Source organism: Platalea leucorodia, assembly GCF_965183815.1.
Source record: "Platalea leucorodia genome assembly, chromosome: 7".
Taxonomy (NCBI): domain Eukaryota; kingdom Metazoa; phylum Chordata; class Aves; order Pelecaniformes; family Threskiornithidae; genus Platalea; species Platalea leucorodia.
Window position 1 is genome coordinate 31,142,615 of NC_138829.1, and position 21,359 is coordinate 31,163,973.

The 21,359-nt window shown below is 35.4% G+C and overlaps 1 protein-coding gene across 4 annotated transcripts in view; it reads left to right on the forward strand.

Annotated features, from left to right (window-relative positions):
* STRN3 (striatin 3) overlaps window positions 1–21,359 on the forward strand; it is a 63,166-nt gene that overhangs the window by 5,201 nt on the left and 36,606 nt on the right. For all 4 annotated transcript variants that reach the window (XM_082318529.1, XM_082318531.1, XM_082318532.1 and 1 more), the window contains exon 2: window positions 17,040–17,143. In XM_082318529.1, coding sequence (XP_082174655.1) covers window positions 17,040–17,143 — 104 coding nt within the window. The remainder of the gene's footprint in view (window positions 1–17,039; window positions 17,144–21,359) is intronic.

Here is a 21,359-nt window from a genome sequence, read left to right on the forward strand (position 1 = left end):
GTGTTTTCAAAAAACCCCTGGCTTTTCAGGAATTAGTGGAATTTTGTGCAGGGGGCTGTTGTAGATGCTAACATGTTCTTGGGTCAAAAAGTGTTTGGATGAGTTCATGGAAGAGAAGTCCCTGGGGATGTCTAAATTCAAAAATATTACCTCTGGCTCAGGATACTTTTGATTTACAAGTTTTCAGGGATTTGGAATGTTTTCTGAGCTTATTCTTCTGTTTTTATGCTACTCCCGTGGAGCTGCCTGTTTGCCCGTGGTTAGAAGCAGCATACTGAGGTTGGTGGTCTGTTGGCCTGACCAGACATAGCCATTCTTACATTCTCATGACCATTGAGGTAGCTTTGAAATGCTTTGGTTTGATTGTTTGAAGATACACGTAGTGCTGTTTTGATACTGTTTTGCTTAAATAACAAACCCTGATTGATATCAGGGACATTAATTGTGATAGAACATACAAAGGTGGTGGACAGGAAAGGCAGGTGCTGCAGTTGTGAAATGCACAGTGTATTTTAAACACATGCATTGTTTGTCGATTGTACTCTAGATAGTTGGAAAATATGGATAATTGATAAACTGCTATTTCACTGGGTCTTACAGGTGTATCTTAATATTTATTACAAAATTAAGCCTAACTAACTACTAAAGCAGTCCTTAAAAAAACCAAAGGATACTTAATCAACGCTGACCAAAAAAAAAAAAATGAAGTAGATTGTAAAAAGTTGATAAACATTCTTATTGGTGATACTTGTAAATGCCATGAGGTGTGTGGGTAATATATGCATCTGAAATGGCTAACTTCTGTTCATGCAAGTTGTTAAGGTGCTTGCTGTAGCAGGGGTGCAGAAGTATTTCTTCGTACAAATAAATAATGTTTATTCACATAATAAAGTATTTGAGTATTTAATACCTTTGTTTTATAATGAAACTCTTTTCAATATAAAACAGCTATGTATAGAAGTTAAAAACCAGAAACTTCTGTTCATTAATTATTTTTCTAAGCTAATGGTGAAAACAGCTACATATTTTGTAGACTTAAGTCCCTTTTGCAATTTAAAGCACTGAATTGAGAGTTCTGTGTATTTTGGGTAGAGGGCAATTAGACATAATCAAGGGTTTCCCTACTGTGGCTTTCCATAAGCTGTTTAGTCAACTGCGTTAGAGGCAGATAGCCTCTGGTAGAACTTTAGGTGCCTGTTTACTGAAGATTGAAAGTCTGTTCTTCTCTGTGTGGGTAAATCCTGCCTTCCTCATACACTTCTTGGCAAGACTTCCAAATTGAAAATGTGCAGAGCTGCTTCCTTTTTGTGGATGAATAACCTATATAGAGAAGACCTGATTGTAAATTAAAAGGCAGCTGCTGTATAGCAGAGCTTACCCTAAAAGATATGCACAGAAATTTGAAGTAAGGAGATTTCTTGACATAGTTCAAGGTAAATAGGAATAAGGAGATTCTCCTGCAAAAAGAAGGTAGGTACATCATTAATATTTCATTTCTTTCACTATAAAATTGAGATACTGTTTGTGGTGCTAAAGGATTAGAGTGTTCATCATAAAAAAACCCCCAGTGTTTTCACTTTTCTGTTTCTGCCCCATTCTTCCAATTTTATTTTTTAAACAGTTGATTTAGATCTTTAACGTTTCTATATAATTCTCTTGCAGTATTCGCCTCATAGAGGCAAAAGACAATAAAAGAATGCAGGACATTGAGTTACATAAAGATCCATGTAGAAATTGAACAGGAAATACCTGGGTAGCAATGAGGTTTATGCATGGGAAGATACTGATCAGTATATTAGTTGTGTAATTTTTTTTTGGAATATTGTTCCTAAATAACTCCCTTCTATCAACACTCGGGATGAAAGTGTTTTTACTGTGTAATGATTGCTCTTTCATAAATAATAGTTGGAATAAAGTCACTCAGAAGCGGTGCATGGAACTGTTATTTCATAACAGTTACTCAGGTGAGGTTTTCTTTTTGACACAGCCTAGATGTAAGTGGCAGATAAATTATATAACACTTCTTGGTGAAGAATTACTTTTTTATTTTTTTAATACTGGACATGTATTTTATTTTTTAACACTGGACATGTATTTTATTTCTTAGTTTCATTGCCATCATGTCTATGTATATTTAATGGCTCTTTAAGGAATCTCACTTTGGGGAGTTTTTTGGGGGGAGTGAAGTATCTGGTGGCATAATAATTTCTTTCACATCAAAAGTAGGTTTTGAGATAGTGGTGGGTGTTCTTCATCCTTTTGTCATTTAAGAAGGTGGGAGAAAGTGATAATGATCTCTTTTTCCTAATTGATGATGAGAATGGCTAGGGAAGTTGGATCCTCCACTGATTTAACAAATCTTCAGGACAAACGTATGACCTGCAAGAGCTTTGTTTGCATATCTGATTGTTACTTTTTGTCACTCAGACTGTTCTTGAATTATCCTAAGCAATGGCTTAGCAGGATATTGAGTTTAATGATATCTTCTGCCTTCATCTGTGCAACTCCAACAGGTATTAAGAGCTAATTATGAAGTTGGCTGTTCTTCAGGGCCAGTCCTGAACCTACAGTGTGAATTCAAGCAGTCTGTAGTTCTTTCTGCCGCTACAGTATTTTTATAAAAATGGCTGATTACAGGTAGCCTGCTGTTAGCAATTAAGGGTAAAAATACATTTTTCTGGGTTCGGGATAAATTTCGTTTAATGTTACTGAGATATGGAGTGCATTCTTAGCCTTTTTTAAGGTATTGTGCATGTTTATGTATATATTTGTGTTGAAAAATCCTGCATAAGTTGACTGTAACATTCTGAAAAACTGTGCTTCTCTGAATGCTGATTGAAATCATCCTAAAATAGGGAACGAACTTCAGAAATTCCAGATGGTTGAAGTTCTTTCTGATTGTATTTTTTTTTTAATGGATTGCTTGCTGTAAAGTTTCTTCCATTTGCTCACCTTACAATCACTCCTTAACTACTACCAAATTTGAGGTTGATGATCCTATAATACTCCTTCTGGAAGAAAAAATAAAAACCAAAACAAAACAAAAAAACCAACCCCGTGGCTTTATACCGGTGACCACTATAAGAAGCTAGAGAATGCTTGATTCTAGTATTTAACTCAAAACTGTGGTTTGTTTATGCAAAATAATTTTTATCTCAAGATACAATTTTCCAGGTGAATACTACGATCTTTTGCTTGATACTAAGTTTACTAGCAGACAGCTCCAGTGCATTTGCTTGTATGTCAGATATCACAGTATATCAAAGTAGAGAATAAGAAGTAGTAACAAGTCAGATGAGTTTAACTCTTTAATTGGTGATTCGAGTTGTGAAACTAAAATTGTTTGCTTGCTTTGAGGACAAGGTGCTTTAACTTCTAGACGCTGGGGTGCAGGAACAGAATCCTGGGATACACCTCGAGACCCTGGGAAAGGAAAAGATCCTACTTGAACAAACAGAACTCTCAAAAGTATTCAAGGAGAACATGTAAACATGTTTCATAAGACCTATTCTATTTCATAGCTTCAGCAAGATTTGTACAGTTGAATTGGTAGAAAGCAGGACTACTGGCTGTGTTAACTCTCTGATAAAGCGGTGTAAATTAGAGAGCACTGACATTATTATGTGCCAGGAAGCTAGATTAGCGTTTAGGAGGTGCAAAGTACCTATTCCTCGTCAACTTTCTGTGATGCCCCCCTTAAAACACTTTACGTTATACACTTGTATTTGAACTGTCTTACTCTTTTTTGTTTTTTCATAACTTGTATTTCCATGAACTTGATTGTATTCGATTTTGTTATTGTTGACGTTGCCATTGCCTTGATGCAAAGCTCTTTAAGCTCTGTAATACTGTATTCTCTTATGTATATATAGATGGCTTCTTATATTCTAGTTCTAACACTTCAGTAGTTCTTGCTTTCTTCTGTCTGTTCCTTGGAAATCTTTGTTAATGACCTGCAGCTGATCAACATTGACATGTGTGTTCGTCACTAGAACAGTCTAGGTCAGTTCAGGTCACGGTGTTCACAGTCTGCTGTGGATTATACTTTCCCTTTCTATATTCCTAAAGAATAAATAGATGTTCCTTGTTTTGGAAAGGAAGAGTACATTCTCGAGGATGTTTGCCACGCTGCGATTTTTCCTTCCCTTTCCACTCTATAGTGATTGTAAGGACCTGCTGCACTACAAAGTGTACAACTTCACTCTAATTTCTGTGCTCTTGTACTACAACTACTAGTAATAATAAAGAGAATAAGCTTACTATTCTTAGTTCTATTTAGTGTCTTAACGAAGCTTTAACTGTGGCACTTCATTGTTAGCTGTATAACTTAACAATGTAACTTCGTCTTAATGGAATAATGCACCAGTATAGTGGTGCTGACAGTAAAGATATTTTTAATCTTATCAAATTAAAATACTGTGTTTTGGTGTTACTGTCAGTGTATAATTAGTCTTACTGGTTGTAGTGCTGACTTTATTGGAAAGAAAACTTTTTTACTAGCTTAGATGTGTTCCAAAAAATGCCCAGCAGTTTAAAAGACTGTATGTCTTTTAGATAATCTTTTTAGATAGAAGTAGGCGAAGGTGCGTAACTACTTTTTGGTTTTTAAAAGATGTTACTTGCAAGGTTCATGCATATAGGAGAGAGGTAGAAAATATAGATGGTAGTGACAGAATGAGAAACTGCATCCGAAGATGAACTTGTGCTGAAATAAACATGCTGAGTTGCTTTCCTCCAGGCCTGCTGTGAGTTTCCTGTTAAAAGAAATACATAAACCCCCTGAATGATCTGTGGCTTTATAAGTGAGAGCTACAAATATAGAAATTGGGAAGTGATTTCTGTCTTGTGATCTGTGCAGAACTGGCAAGGTCAACATTACAATATAATGTCCCATTCTTTAGTAGTAATTTTGAAAAGAATGCTGAAAATTTGACATAAAAACAATTTGAGGGCTGGAACTAACATCTCGAAGAGTGATCCATTTAGAATTCAGTCTTGTTGGCTAATCAAAAAGAAGTCTCAGAGGCAGTCTTATTAGGTGCCTCCCTTGGTTTTAGACACATTCAAATGCTTTTTAATTTAAAGTAGAAAATTGTTTAGTTTAAGGGGTATGACACAGCAAACTGGAACTTGACCTTAAAAAAAGAAAATTATCCCAATGAGGGGGTGTAGATGGTGTGACAGATACACGTGTGCAGTTGGGTAACTGCTTTTTTTTTGTGTGTGTGTGGTGTTTTTGTTTGGGTTTTTTTGTAGAACAGCCAAAGAAATAATCAGGCAACAAGTGTAAAATATACTGAAATAATTTTTGTACAATGAAAAATTATGAATCCTTTCTGCATGAAGACGCAGAATATAAATAGATTCAAAAAAAGCCATCTATTACTCCGTAGTCTAATCTACTGCTATTAAGTTTGTATGTTCTTTCCATGCTTTTTCTTAAGGCATCGTACTTAAATGAAGAGCTGGCGCCTTGGAATAAGCTACTGAGAGAGCTAGGGGATTTCTTTCTGTTTTGTTGGGTTTTGGGGGTGTGGGGTTTTTTTGTTGTTGTTTTTTAAATCTTAAATCAAACATTTGATTCCGTACGAAGGTAACAATGAAATATGGTCTATGTAAATATTAGACTGCTTTAGTTGATCTTCTTGTCTTTTCAATCAATTTTATTTGCGTCTTCATTAGTTCAAAAACATGTTTTCCTAGGTTCCCTCACTCCAGTTATCCTATTAGAGAAGCTAGAAGACTATTGCTTTCCTTCTGGAAGATAGAGAATTTATAAATGTATTTTTAGTTAACTGCACTGGTTTTGTGTAAAACTAAGTTTCCAGCACCTTGACTTTGAATCACACATGAATCTCTTAATTATATGATTGAAAATAAAAAGTGCTATATATTGCCTACTTTGGATGGAAACAAGCATATTCTCCACATTAAATTCCAGTAAAATCTGTGTGTGTGTGTATAAGTGCATACAGCCACACAAATGCATAGTTTGTTTATTTTCAGTATCACTCCTTTGGCTTTGTGTTTTCTAATCCAATTACAGAGAAAACTGCAGTAGTAAGCAGGAATTTGATCCTGAGAGTACTGTAGATTAATCTTACATATTCACAGTATTGAATGGCTGTCTTAGAGCTGGCTTCCTCTTCATTTATCTGTACTGTTATAGGTGAAATGCACTCAACATAGCTAGTTTCTGCTAAGAAAGGCAATGACCTTTTCATTTATTAACTAAAATAGAGACCTAATCAGATTACTGATAGCCAGTATCAAAGTACAGTAATTTAGTAGTTTGTTGGTGGGTTGTTGAATATGCCTGTCCAGGGCTAGAAGCTGTTTTTGAAAAATTAAAATCAGAAGAAAACTTACAAAAACCCTTGCAGAGTAAATTCTAAGAGTCCCAGTTGCAACATAATCCTGACCTTTCTTTAAGAAGTTCTCTTAAAATTGCTCTGGTTGCACTGCACTTTAGTCTGTGTTTTGCAATCAGTTTGTGCTGTAAGTTAGAACCATTACATAGCGTTGTGTGTAAACTGCAGACCTGTCTATAGGCACCCTTAGATCTCTGTTTCAGTAATGCAGAGAGATAGTACGAGCATGTTCAAAAGTTTATTGAATCTCTGATTATTGTGGTAAATTATATGGGTAAATATATATGAGAGTTTGGGTCTGGGCAGAAAAATACTTCAGAGACTTCAAAGCCGACTGAAAATCTTATAGGGATTATTTTAGCATTAGTTTACATAGAACATTTCATGAATAAACTGGCATCTATGATGATGCTAAATGTCTTCAAAATACTTGCTGTACTGTGGTGTCATAGCTGTGATGATCAAGAGTATTTCTCAAGTGGTTAAAACACAATCTAATCTGTGGTTACACTGTATTTTGCTGTTGCTTATCGAACCTGGTGATTGGGCTCTGGCTTGTCCACAAGCTTGTCTGTATCTGTGGTCAGTAGTTTGTCCAAAGAGAAGATACTGCTCACAAGCTTTGCTTCTGTTAAGCATTTTGTACTGGAATAACGTACAAAATGTTCCAAAATAGAAAGTTTACATAGGAAATACTATATACAGTCTTGTTAATTGAGGGAGGGAATACTTACAGTTGATAGCTGATACTTTTGGCAGGAGTTCAGCTTTTGGCATTGGTGTCGCAATTGTGTTGTGGATTTTTTCCAGCACAGACTTTTGAAAAATACCATGACTTAATTGATTTTAAAAATGCAAAACTTCAATAATTTCTTACCAAACAGTAGTCTAATAAGAATTTCTTTCCATCTGTGAAAGAAGAAAAAAATTGATTTTTGGCTGCTGTATGTGGCCAATAAAGAATGTACTCTGCAAAAACAGAGGACATTTATTATGTCCTCTATTTATTCCCAATATTTTGTGAAAGATTGTGTGACTTTATAAAAATTATTGAGGCAGTGAAAGGACTAGGCCCGTGAAAGACATGTTAAGGAAACTGGTTTGCTTAGGTAGATGCTCTCAACTCTGCTGTGTTAAATGATAAAGAAATTTGGGAGGTTTTTCTCCTCCTCACTCTCCCCTTGTTTACTCTTCCTTCATTTGGTAATGTGTGTGAGAGGCTTTCAGCAGCAATCCATTTTGGACATTAAAGAAAGCTAACTTTGATGTTTGTCCTGTTGTGAATATTGTGGCAGAGACCTGCCAAGTGGTTTGATAAAGAAACACTGACTGGAGATGAATGTAGGAGGTATTTTGTGTTAAATTTTTGCATTGACCAAACTATGTATTGGCAAATTAAACTGCATAACTTGGGTTCTTGCAGTTTTCTGTAGTCCCATTGAAAGTGACCATATGTTGACATGTAAAACTATTTAACATCCTGTATTAACTTTTTTCTGTAAAAGGCACATGAACACTAATATTCTTATTTATTGGAAAAACTGATGTGAAACTAATTAAAGTCTCATAGGAAGTCTGCTAAGAAAATAGATGTAGGATTCTTAGTTTTATTTTACATTACTTGATCTTTAGGAAGTACATCTTGAGGAAGGATACTTATGTTTCCAAACAGTCATAACTGTAAAGAGAACTTAGTTTCATTTACATTTGTTTGCAGAGCTTTCTTAAATTATTATTAGAAACATGAGTGCCTCAGAGTCTTGGGAGCTATTGCTCAAACATGTTTCATAGATTATTCGACCTGCTAAAGGGATGCAGTTGAAATATGCTATCCAGACTCTTCATAGAATAATAAGTGTTTATGAGTAGTAAGAAATACTTTTGCTGCTTATGTTTTACTTGGCAATTTACTTGGCTATTTATTTACTTGGCTACTCAATTGTCTTGAGTGATGGCATTCAATATGATGTTTGAATGGAAAGACTGTAATTTCTCAGTAGAATTATATTGATATTGGTGAAGATAGAATAACTTGGAGCCAAAAAGAGTGAGCGTATTTTGAGGTCAAAATGAGCATTTGTGTCTGGTTAGGTGATCTAGTACCTCCAAGTATTCCTGTTAACTGTCAGTTGATTAAAGAAATAATTATGGCTGTTTAATGGCTTTCAGCTAAAATTTGCTGGAACTTGGGTCTGCTTAGATTGCTGATGTTCTTGATGATTTGCATGTGAGGTGCAAATGCCAGTTTGCTAGTGGAGGAGTCTTCAATGATGCTAAAATAAAATGCCTGCAGAAATTCAGGTGTGTGGGGAGAAGGAGAGCTGGCATATTAGGGACAGTGGCTGATATTCTGACACTGTGGCGTGGAGCATTTTAGTATTTCTCGTACACTATGTTGATGATAATGACCAGATTAACTTCATTTTTCCTGAAGTTAAAGTAATCATTCAGTCTTACAGAATAGGATCTTATTCCAGGAAGATGACAGTTCTTTTAAAAATTCCTAGTCAGGAACTTACCTTTCTGAAGGATTACCTCTGGGACTGAAATTGAAAAGAAAGATTTATAAACTAAACTGTGCTCAGTATTTTGTAACTTTTTAAAGGAAACAAAATTTTAGAAGCCTGTTGTTGCATAAAGAACACTTGAGTACAAGAGTGGTCAATGAATTATAAACTTATAAGGCACTTACTTTTGTTGTTGCAAAAAAACCCATTTTATTTAGTTTCTGATTCTTAGACACGTATGTTTTAGTCTTTGAGGAGGATGTTCTTTGTAACAGAGTTTGAATCCATCATTTTTAGTGGCTTCTAACTTTTTTTGGACTTGTCTCAATTGACTTTTTTTTTTCCTTTCCCCCCCACCCCCCCTGCTGCTGGCTTCTGTGTACTGGATAGAATCATGGAATCGTCATGGTTGGAAAAGACCCTTAAGATCATCGAGTCCAACCGTTAACCTATCACTGCCAAGTCCACCACTACACCATGTCCTTAAGCACCACGTCTACCCGTCTTTTAAATACCTCCAGGGATGGAGACTCAACCACTTCCCTGGGCAGCCTGTTCCAATGCCTGACTACTCTTTCAGGAATGAAGAAGTTTTTCAAACCTCCCCTGGCGCAGCTTGAGGCTGTTTCCTCTTGTCCTATCACTTGTTACTTGGAAGATGAGACCGACCCCCACCTCACTACAGCCTCCTTTCAGGTAGTTGTAGAGAGCAATAAGGTCTCCCCTCAACCTCCTCTTCTCCAGACTAAACAACCGCAGCTCCCTCAGCCGCTCCTCATAAGACTTGCTCTCTAGACCCTTCACCAGCCTCGTTGCCCTTCTTTGGACGCGCTCTAGTACCTCGATGCCCTTCTTGTAGTGAGGGGCCCAAAACTGAACACAAAGTAGAATATAGAATATAAGTATAGAATATAGAATAGAAGTCTATGGACAATTGATTTACTTTGTTTCCAGACCATGAAATTTAGAGGGTGTTATTCTTTAAAAACACATTCATGAGTTGTATGAGTTTCATTACTCTAGTATTCCTGAATACTGTATTGGTTAGGAGAGTGGCTATAAAAATCCTAGCACAAGAAAAAATGATTCCATGAAAAATTTCTAGTAAGGAATAATGACAGAATGAAGGCAATCTTATACTGAGTTTAAGTTGTGGCTTAGAAGTTTGACCCTAGCATAGGAGAGGAGGAAATTGAAGGCTGGATTTTCTGTAAGTTGTTCAGAGAAGCTGATGGAACTTGACAATACTTGACCCTGTAGTGAAAAGAAGCAAACTTTGAATAACTGGGGGGTGATGTGGTGGTAAAGAGGAAGGGCAGATTCAGGGAAGGAGAGAGTTTTGCAAGCCTAGTCTTTGCTGTACCCATTGCAGGACTGAAGGAGGCTTTGCAGGACTGAAGGGGGCTTATGGATGAGTAAATCTCTTGTATCTGTCAGTTGTGGCATTAACCTGCCAGGTCGCTCCTTAGAGCTAGCTGGCTTTCTTGTGTCCGCCACTCTCGTGGGACAATTGCTCAAGGATGTCACTTTTCTAGTGGTTAAGAATCGCTGTTGAAAAGCAATCAGAAAGTGATCAGATGAGCCTTTGAAAAAAGTATTAGTTGAGCAAGAAATGATCATCAGCTCAAATGGAAAAGATCTATAAAAAAGGGAACCTCCAGGAAACATCTTAATACCATTGTTATTTTAAGTGCTGTAGTTACTGACTTGATGTTTAACTGACTGTTCATAAGGTTCTGCAGAAAATTACCTTCTTTATTGGCAAATATTGTTCAAATGTACACTAGTATTAACTAGTTGTTGAAATCTTTTTTTCTGTGTCTTTAACTTGGACTTATTTTATGAAGTAAAGGTTTTCTATTAACGTACTAGAGCTGGTGTTTCTAATTTTTTTAAGTCTTCCAATTATTTTTTATTCTACAGGATCTTTAAAAGTGGTGTATCTTTGAAACATGTGTGATCCTGATATGACCAGTGACACTATCTCACTGCACAGCTTACTAGAGAGAGAATCTTGCTTGAGACTTTAATTTGCAAAATAAAGATTGGTTTTTTTTTAAAATATATATTTATTTATTTATTTATTTCAAGTAGTCAAGGTATATTCTTTCAGTCGTCAGTTGACAGTTTAAGGATTAATTGTAATTGTAATAAGTGTATAGACATCATAACCAGGTCTGTAAGGATATGCTAAAACTCTTCTAAATGCTTAATGCTTTTACATGCATGATGGTTTAGATGTTCTGAATGAGATGAAGTTTCAGACTGTATTTGTTGAAAACTGAAGGTGAAGGCTTCTCCTCTTACGTTCAGTTTCCCTTTTGTGAACAGGAACTAGGACACTGGTAGCTACACAGGTGTGTCCATTCTTAAATTACTGTTATGAGTCAAATCTTCCACTTCCCCAGTATTTTTTAGTTTTCCAAAACAGTGTTCTGCTTCATCTTTGGCATAACAAACATCTAAAAATGAAGATTAGGTTAGTCTTTTTGTGTGATAATAGTCTTGTGATTAAAACAAAATGTTTAAGAAAAATAATCTTAGTATTGTTTTGAGTTTTGTGACATGCCCTAGTAGGGTAAGCTCACACTTATGTGTGCACTGGGTATGTATATTCAAGCTGCTTCAATGTATTGCATTTCTTTCAAAAGTACTGCAGGCCTTTCCTTCCTTCCTTCTCGAAGTCTGAATGGACTTTAGACAAACAAAACACAAGCACTGCATTGCAGCTGGCATTGCTTTACACATGGTTGAATTTTTTTGAAATACACTTCTAGGCTCTGAGAGTAAACAGTGTTAACAGCTGAAATGGAAAGAAAGTATACTCACTTACTGAGTGTGTTCCTTTATTGGTAAATCCATTATAATTTGATTGTTTGAGTTGTACAGGAAAGTGTTAGTGTTTCAACAGCATAAGAGAAGTCCTTTAATCAGTCTTACGTGCTTTACCATTCAGGTTTCGTGCCTCTTTCCGTTTGATATGTTTTGCTAGGTTTGAGATGTTGGACAAATATTCCAAATGCTGCATATCAGGATTTATTAATAAAATAAGACTATGAAATCCTATATGTAGTTATTATATAACCTTTAGGTTGCATATGCAATTTTACCTGCGCAAACTGCTCTAATAACTTCCCTCCTTTGTCCTCACTGGCTAAGAGAAATATGTTTGATCAACATAAAGATTGTCTTTAAGTCAGGTTTTCTGTGCAGTTGAGACAATAAAATGCAGTTTTAATATGAGTGCTGCTCTTATGGGTAGTGCTGTATGAAATGTAGCACAGTAATTCTTAAGTTTTAGGACCTTTCAAGCTTCTTTAAAAAGAAGGGAAAAAAAAATCCTAATTTTCTTCCCAGAAAACATTTTTTCTTTCAATTTTTATTTATCAGCTTCTATGTGAAATGCAGTATTTTTAATAATTTAAAGTTATGTGGAAGTTCTCTAGTAAACTACTTTAAATCTTCTGTTACACTTTGATCAAGCAGTGTAATTGCATGCTAGGGGTGTGGAGTGTCAGTGTAATCAGTGATTTACTTATTCCTACTGTTCAAGAAAAACTTTGGTTTCATATTTGAGATTTTGGAGTTTTTTGAGTGAAAGACTATTGCCTGTTTTGCACATGGTCAGACATCCTATTTAAAAGATAAAAACCCTTCCAGCTACAAAATGTAGTGCATGTATGTCTGAAATGCAACATGCCATTAAAACAATATTAAGTTTACAAAGTCCAGGATATTAGATGTTAGATTTGTTTTGTCCCCTTCTATAGGTGCATTCTGTAGTTATTTAACCTCAGACAGTTCCTTTTTGTGGGAGCCATACTATTCAAGTAGCTGTTCAGTAATTCTTTTTATCCTTGTATTCTCTTGCCTAGTTTCAGGCGTTATTTCATGCATCCTTGCACAAATACAAACTATCTGTCACTCTGTTTCTCAGAGCTCCCTGAATTCGCTTTCATAATAAAACTGGACAAGTTCATGTGGTGGTACTCTTATTTACAGCTGAGGGCCAAGGTGTAGAGGGAGACTGGAGTTTAAGTGTCACTGAATTTTGTAGAAAGATAGTGGATCTCAGAGATCCATGAAAATACCGTAAATATGAAAATGGACGGGCTGGTAGAAGAGGAGGAATCTGCCCTGAAAAAGAGGCTCCTGGTTGAGCTTGTTTGAAGAGTCTGAAGTATAGCCCTGTTTGTGGGGATAAATATTCTGACAGACTCTGTACACAACTAAATTCAGCTGAATTTTTTTAAAGCTATGGGAGGCCATGTTTTTGCTTACGAAACTAGCGTTTTATACATGTTCTCTAAAATAACGTGTTTTCTCTCCTTTAAGAAATGGTCTTGCTAATATACTTTTAAAAATAACATGCTGATTGAATTTGTAATTCCAAAGAGTTAGTGCTTGTTTTGTGTTTGACTTTCTTAGTCTCTCTGCTCTTGTTTTTGCAACTCTTGTGCCCTGGACATGCAGGTTATGATATCATGGTCAGTTTAGGCTGATCTAAGACCGTGTTGTCACTGAAAGGAGCTGTTACTTTGGTATCCTGTTTGCATCCCTTGTGCCAGCCTAAGTACTCCCATGGCTATACAGAGTAGGATCAGGAAACTGATGTAATTCAGAACTGAGTAAAAAATAAATAGAACGATTTCCTCAGTAGACTTAATGTGTGGCAGCAGAAGCAGCTAAGTCAGCAGAGTAGAGGGAACAGAAATACGAGGAGGAGGAGGATTGCTCCTCTTAGTATCAGCCTGGGGACTTACAAATTGGTTTAAGACAATGGAAAGAATTCTGTCGTAACTGGGAGGGAGGGAAGGTAAGTACCAAATTGTTCTGTACCATTTTGTTTCCCAGTTTTAGTGCCAGTCAATCTTTAATCATCAGTATAGTTATAAATCATGTTGAATCTAGCTCTCCTGAGAATTGTTTCAAAGAAAAGGAATATCTAATGATTGAGAAAGTTGTATTATGTAGAGAGCATTTCTGAAGTGTTTAGTCTTTGTGTATGGAACCTAAGTTAGTACAACAACCCTGAGGGAGACCGATCTGTTTACTTTATCTGTTTTTATCGAACCTGAGATTTACTGCTTTTCAAAAAAGTCAGTGTTGGGAAATTGTGTTAATTCTTAGGGCTCAGTCATGCACTATGTCAAGTGCTAGTTTTGACACCCCTCATTTCTCAATTCAAGACTTAAGGAAGCAAGTTGATTAACGTAATTTATACAGCAATTCTGCAGTGATCTTAATCTTGGTTTTGTATTGAGGGTCTTGATGACTAAGTGTTCCTAAAGTCTAAATTATTTTCTGTATTTCTAAAGATCAAGCTCTTAACTTCTGCATAGATAACTTCTGTTAGGTTTTTACCATGTGATGGTTATAATGGAGGAATAAATAAATAAATAAAAATCCCTAAAATTAATCAAACGTGTATACAAGCAATTGCAGAAAGTGATGCTAAAAGAAGTCTGCTAATATTGACAAAAATGTCAAAAACCCAGCTACAAAGTGTGTTCTTGTGTGGCAACCTTTCTCTTCAACCTTTTGGACCCTGTGAAGATTGATATAAATACTGTTGTATGTAAAAGACTTTTTTGAGGGCTTTTTTTGTAGGGTGGATTTTTGGGTTTTGTTTGGTTTTATTTTCATAATGTTATTTCTGTAGTATATTGATTCTCAAGATCACTTAGCTCATTAACCTGTCTGGTTGGAAAATGTGAGATCTAGGCAATAGCTAGTAAATATGGAGACTTGATTCTGCTTGGCCAAGTACTCCAGAAGTATTTCCAGAAGAAGGAAATAGTTTGGCTGTGATCATTTAGGAGGCAGATGCCTGCCTCCATGTGTGATCATGGCTATATTATTTTCCTCTCCCTTATCAGCAAACTGAGGATGAAATTAGGGTGCAACGGTTGCAACTGGTAACTAAGACTTGTCAAATAGTTATAAAAGGGTGCTGGCCAATGAAAGAAGACTAATGGAAGGGGAGAAGACTATCACTTACAGAAGACCTGAGTTTTGGAAAGAGTTGAGAACTGCACTCAAGTCAAAGAGCATAAGAGCTTTCATAACTTTCCTTAGATGATAATTATCAAAATATTTAGTTCTGGTTTTATTTTTGTAAAAAGAATCTGTGCATGCAGTAATTTCCAAATGTTTGAAGTATGGTGTTGCACATATGTGCATGTAACATTACTTTTCTAAAAAAAAATACTTTTATAACTAATTTATGGGTACTTTTGTATTTATGTGTAAGGACACGGTTTACTTTTTGTTGTCTTATCCTTGAGTAGTGAAAATTGGGATAACAAGTTGGGCTTGTGAAATTCTCTGGTTGTTTGCTGCCTTAGATACTAGAGGATTGCAAATTATGTATAACTGTAGTTTTTTCCAGAAGGCTGTTAACTTTCTGTTGGATTAGAGTCGGTTTTGTAGTGTTTTTTAGAATCTAAGCAACATAATTGCAGTTAAGTATAGTTGTCAGGTTTCCTCAACTCCCTCCATCCCCTTCCATTGGGAGCCCACTGTTTAAAATAACTGATTCTGGATCTTGGTCTCTACATTATCTTGAAATATCTGTGCAATTATTACAAATTCTGTATTTTTTTTTTCCTTCTCTATTACCATGCAGTGTTTGGTGCATACTCTTTCTCACAAAGTTGCAGTGGTTAGTTCAGAGTGCTTTCGTGACAAACTTTTAACTGAAATACTCATAACTGTCTTGTTCTCACTAGGATTTTAAATTTTAATTGATTAAATCATTAGTTAGCTAATGCAAGGTAAAAGAACACATTTTAATTTGGTTTGCCTTGAGCATAAGGCCAGAGGGGCTAAAATCAGGGCTGATATGTGAAGTATTATATGGTAATATCACTTAGCCTTGAGAAAGGAGCAATGCAAGAATGCTGTCCTCCTGGTTAGACCGTTTCGGGCTCTAACCACTGAAGGTAATGAAAATGTACAACCACTCCCTTTAAAAAAATCTTCAAGGATAGATTAGGTGCTGATTATGGCTCTGCTTTTTTTTTTTTTATTGTGCCTCCTTTAATAATGAAATTGTGGTGTTGATCTTAAGCTGTGTAGAGCAATGTGGTCTCTACTTTACTCATTCTATTTTTTCTAATCCCTCATCCAAGAAAATTTTATATTGAATCTTGTCTTGAATTGGCTACCCAATGGCTTCAGTCAATTTAAAGTCATAATGAGGACAAATGAGTTTGTGGTTCCCTGTGAAGATGGCCAATCCAGTAATACTGTTAACTGTTTAAATTTTATATTCACATCTGCAAATTCCCTTGTCTTCCCTAGGATTTTGGCTTGCAAAAGACAAAATATAAGCTCTTTCACTTTGTAGTGAAGAGACTACTTTTTTTCTCAACAGACTTGCTACCTTTATTTTTCAACTACTTTAAAGTTTTTCACTAGACCTTCTGCACTAGTTGAGATGGCTTGTATGTTCTGAATTTATTGTTATCTACTAGGTTAGCAGGCAAGTAGGAAGCTTCCTTGCTGCTTTCTAAGTTAGGTGGGTAGTATAATTGATATTTAAAAAAAAAAAAAAAAAAGGCATTGTTTTTCTCCATATAGAACAGCACACTAAAACCAATTCTCCTGTGATACTCTAACCTTCAGCTGTCTTCACTAGTAAATAAAAGGTGAATCCATAAAACGTAGTTGTTTCCTGTATAATGGCTTTGTAAAGTCTGTATTTGAATTCATGTATCCATTTCTTAATCTGTTCAATATACTGTCATTAAAAACTAAATTCCTTAAAAGTATGCTGTGTACTTATTTTAATATGGCTTTGGGTTTGGAAGAAAATGTATAACAGAATTTATGCTAACAGTGCCATAAGGAAAAAAATTTGTGCATATTAAAATGTTTCATGTGTTTGCTGTTTGTGCCTTCTTTTAGAGTTACTATACTAACTTTAATACCTTTTATTTCAAGGCAAATCCCCCAACATTTGTGAACAGAAAATAATACTCGGACTCTAGCACAGAAATATTTTTGTTGTTAATGACTGACTGAAGCGATTAATGCAAAACAGTTTCTTCTTTTTTTTTTTTTTTTTTTTTCTTCTCCCTCCTTCTGAGCCTGACTACTTTGTTTTGGGAACAGAATGGAATAAAATCCATTATCTTTTGTTTTTTTGTGTTTTCAGGCTCGGATAGCATTTTTACAAGGGGAAAGAAAGGGTCAAGAAAATTTGAAGAAAGATTTAGTGAGAAGAATAAAAATGTTAGAATATGCATTAAAACAAGAAAGGTAGGTATGCAAATTGTTCAGCTTTTATCTGACCTGGAAGACTTTACAGAGTAAAAGTTCCATCATGTGATGTAAACTATCTTTACTAGATGATTCTACAATTACTTATATAAACTGTATTTATGGTTGGTCATCTTTACACTATGTTTTCTGATAAATTTTAGTGTCTGCTATAATAAAAAGTTGCGTAATTTTCAAATTGTTTGAACTCATGTCTTAAACACAGAAAGTTCAAATTGGACAGTTTCCCTTTTCTGAGTTAATGATATACTAAGTAAGAATAAATGTTCCAAAAACATTTATACCTTATTACTATACCTTTACCTGCTCTTCAGTGGTATTAAACTTTAAAGGATGAAATATCGTTCTTCTGATTCCCTAGAACTATTTTGTATGTGTTGCATGATGAAAACTATATTTTGTGGCAGAACAGAATCCCTTAAAAGTTAATATTACATTTTGAAGTATTGTTTCTTCATGTGGTAGAAGCTAGAATTTCTAGTCTCAGTAGGTGCATTTTCTGTAGCATTAATTTAATGCTTTAAAATTCCGTTCAGTCCATGCAGGCTAATGTCATCCAAACCTACATGCTCTTCTGTTGCCTGGCTATTTCATTTGACCAAAATTAGTAGTTAATTTTGCAAAAACACTAAGAAAATAATCTTCTTGTGCCTATACTTCCAGTAGTGGACTCAATTCTTACATTTATTTTTATCTTACTCTTAAAAAGTAGCTGAATCTAACAGTGTAAACATCTTGAGGATCAGGCAACAAAATAGGTAGCCTTTATTTGTTTATTTCAATTTGAGGGGAAAGTTCCTGCCAGAGTAAACCTTAAAATTTTGTAGCAAAATGTAGTGAGGCTTCATTTGGACATCTTTAAGTTTGTTGCCCAAGAGTAAGTATGTCTAAATATATTTTACATTATGAATTAGTACTATGAATAAGTGAGTAGTACAGAAATAACTCTGATTAATTGGTTTCATGTTAGAAACTAATGTTTTGGCAAGGATGGCTACATACCTCTGTGTAAAGTGTCCAGTATAAAGGTGCTTCAGAAAACAGAGTAAGTTCATACAGAAAGCCGTATTGGCACATCATGTGTTTTCTGGTGAAGTAATAAGCAGAAAGGATCTATTTCTTCATTCAGCCCTGTGCTCAAAATGGAAAGTAACTCAAGGTTTCCAACCAGCGTAAGACTAAAAGTTGCATTGTTATATCATACCGGTAATGTGCAAGTCACTCTGGATTCAGGGCAGATGAAAAGTATGTAAAGTGTTGGGGGGTGTGTACTCTTCCTTTAAAGAACATTGAACATATCAAAGGAATAATGTGCTGTTATGGCAGACCCAAGTGTCTTGGGTGTAAGTAACTTTCTGAAGTTGAAGGAAAACATTTTTGTTACTTTGGCAATAATAAACTTCCCCTGCTGCACGTAGAGACTTTCTGCAGGTGTACACCATAAGGCTGTGAGGATTGCCTACTTATTGAGATAAATCCGAGGCAGTTAATTACAGCTGGAGTGTGAAGCCATCATGTAACAGAATGCAGAATTTAAAGATGAATGGCATTGGGGAAACCTGCTTTCCTCTGAAATGCAGCTGCTTTTGTAGTTTGACTTCCCATGAAATTCCAAAATTCATCTGAGGGGCAAGAAACTAGTCATCATATGTGCAACAGAAGCAGGACAGCAGAAGCATACAGTTTGCTTTAGTTCTTGCGGCTAGTGGGTACAAGCCAACACTGCATACTTTTCCAGAGGAAAATCCTTGCTTAAGTCCCAGCCAGAATTGTCATGTAGATTGCTAAAAACAGGAACTGAAACTCGGGTTGATTGGTGAATGTGTGGGAGGCAACGAGGAAGCTTTCTGTTATTTTTTGCTACAAATGCCTGTAGTTTGAGGGGCTCTAATTGCAAAAGTATGATGGATTGAGTAAGGAAAGCAAGCAGGTACTGACTTATCGTTCTTGGGTGATTTACTGACAGTACGTTAGTTTCTTGGTTGTTACACTGAATGAAGAGTTCAGGATAATAAACATTATTTTTTTGCCATTGTTCCTCTGAGTGAAGAATCACAACTAATGGAAAGAAACCAGCCCCAAAGTAAAATAAATTCTGAGAATTTCAGATCTGAAAATCGTTGACATCAATTTTCAGTGTTGCATCTGATTCCCTCCGCCCCCTTTCTCTTCCTCTTGTTGCTCACTCCCTGATGGCGTCAAAAAGTTTCATGCAGTGAAATATCACATTATAGGGAGTCAGAAACAAACTCATTCAGACAATGATGACTGTCATGATTTCTCAGAAAAAGGGTATAAAACAGGACATCAGTGTGTAAGATTAAATAAAATGCAGTAGTAGTTACAAAATAGTTTGATATTTCTAGTATTTAAGTATGTGTGCAACAGGTGTGATAATGTTTTAGAGAAGTAAAATGTGGTTTGTTATTTTAATGTCCTTAAATATTTTGGTAGTTGTGTGTGTATTTTTGTAATAAAATTAGGTCTTAAGTAGTTATATCTATGGGATTTTTTCTGTAGCTAGTGGATATTCCTTTATGGTGATTTGCAGACCCAGAAAGATTTCTTCTCTTGTGTACTCTGAACCACTCTACTCCAAGCTTCATTAGCATAGTGCTGTTTCATAAGACTTGCTGAGATCATAAAACTGTGGCTATATTTTGACTTTGTGGGGTTTGGACGGGAGCTGGCTTACATCCTTGCAACTGAGTGGTAGGATTCAACAGTTAAATAGCAGCAAGCAGTTAAATCAACTTAGGGTGTTGTTTCTCCTCCTTATTTTTTTCACTCATGAAACCTAGCCTTAGAAGAATAGCAAGTGAATACTCAGAGGATTCAAAAGATGTCTCTTGTAGAATTCAGTTACTGTGTGGTGTAGGGGAGTAACATCACTGACTTCCCAAGAACACTGTAGCTTGTTAGTGATTTTTAAGATATGTAATAATTACCCTTGTTTGCGTGACAATGCGGAGAGGAATACGTGTGCAAATATATAGTTTACTGGAATTTAATAAGATTAATTGCTCACTGTAAAATTGAAGTTGAGCCTCAGATGTGATGTGAAAGACGTAACTGATCTCATTACATGCAGCAATATTTTTGGCTTATTTGTAGTGGCTAGTCATTGGTATAATTTTAGATCAGATATGTCATTATCTTCTCTAATGAACAATAAAAGCAGAATTTTAATTTTTTGAAATTGTAGCTCCAAAATGGAACAACTGCTCCTAAATACTATTTGCCACAGCTGTAAATTGAACAAGTTTAGGTTGGCTTTTCAATTACAGTGCTTTATTGGCTTCAGTTATGAATTGAGCAAAAACATTTTGTCAGCTTTAACTTCACAGTTTTGTAATTATCTTCATTTTGATTGTTGGGTTGGGTTTTTTGTTTTTTTGTTTTTTTGTTTTTTTGTTTTTTTGTTTTTTTTTTTTGTTTTTTTTTTTTTTTTTTTTTTACCCCCCAAATGTACAGTACTTTATAGGGCATATAAATCATAGTATGTACGCTTTATCTGGGAAGCTTGGTGGAACACTGCCCTATTACAATGTGGAACAAAGCTTTGTTTCTCAGTTAAAAGACAGCACCTGGGGTAGAGGGTCTTACTTGTGCATGGATGAAATATGAACGTATTCATAAATAATTTAAAAAAATTATTATTGGCAGTCAGTCAGACTGAGGTCACACAAATACCTAGCCTTCAGGAGCCTTACAGTTTTTTAGTTACAATGTAATAGCTATGAAATGTGGAATTTTATATTACTGTAAAGGGTCAATAGTGCCATCTACTGACAGTTTGTTAATGAGACTGTTCCTAATTGAAATTTTAGCAGAAACTTCCATAATTTAGAAGAAAATCTTATATGCCATCAAATACATCAGGCAACATTTGAGATGAACTTTTACCTTCAATTTTGAAAAACTTTTCAGCCATTTGAGAAGAAGATTTGTTGGAAATCCTTGGTTTTGTCCAACACATGTTCCATTATGTATCTTTTCTTGAAGTTTCATATTTGAGAGTAGTCTTTAAAATTGGTGGGAGCTAGCTACAGTTCAGTTACTCTGAAAACTTTGGTCAAATGTTTAATTTAGAATTATGAAGACAGCTGTATTTTATAGACGCTTCTTTAAAATGTGGCTGCTAACTCTTTTACAGAGATCTTTTACCTTGACTCTACTGCAGAAGATTTAGAGC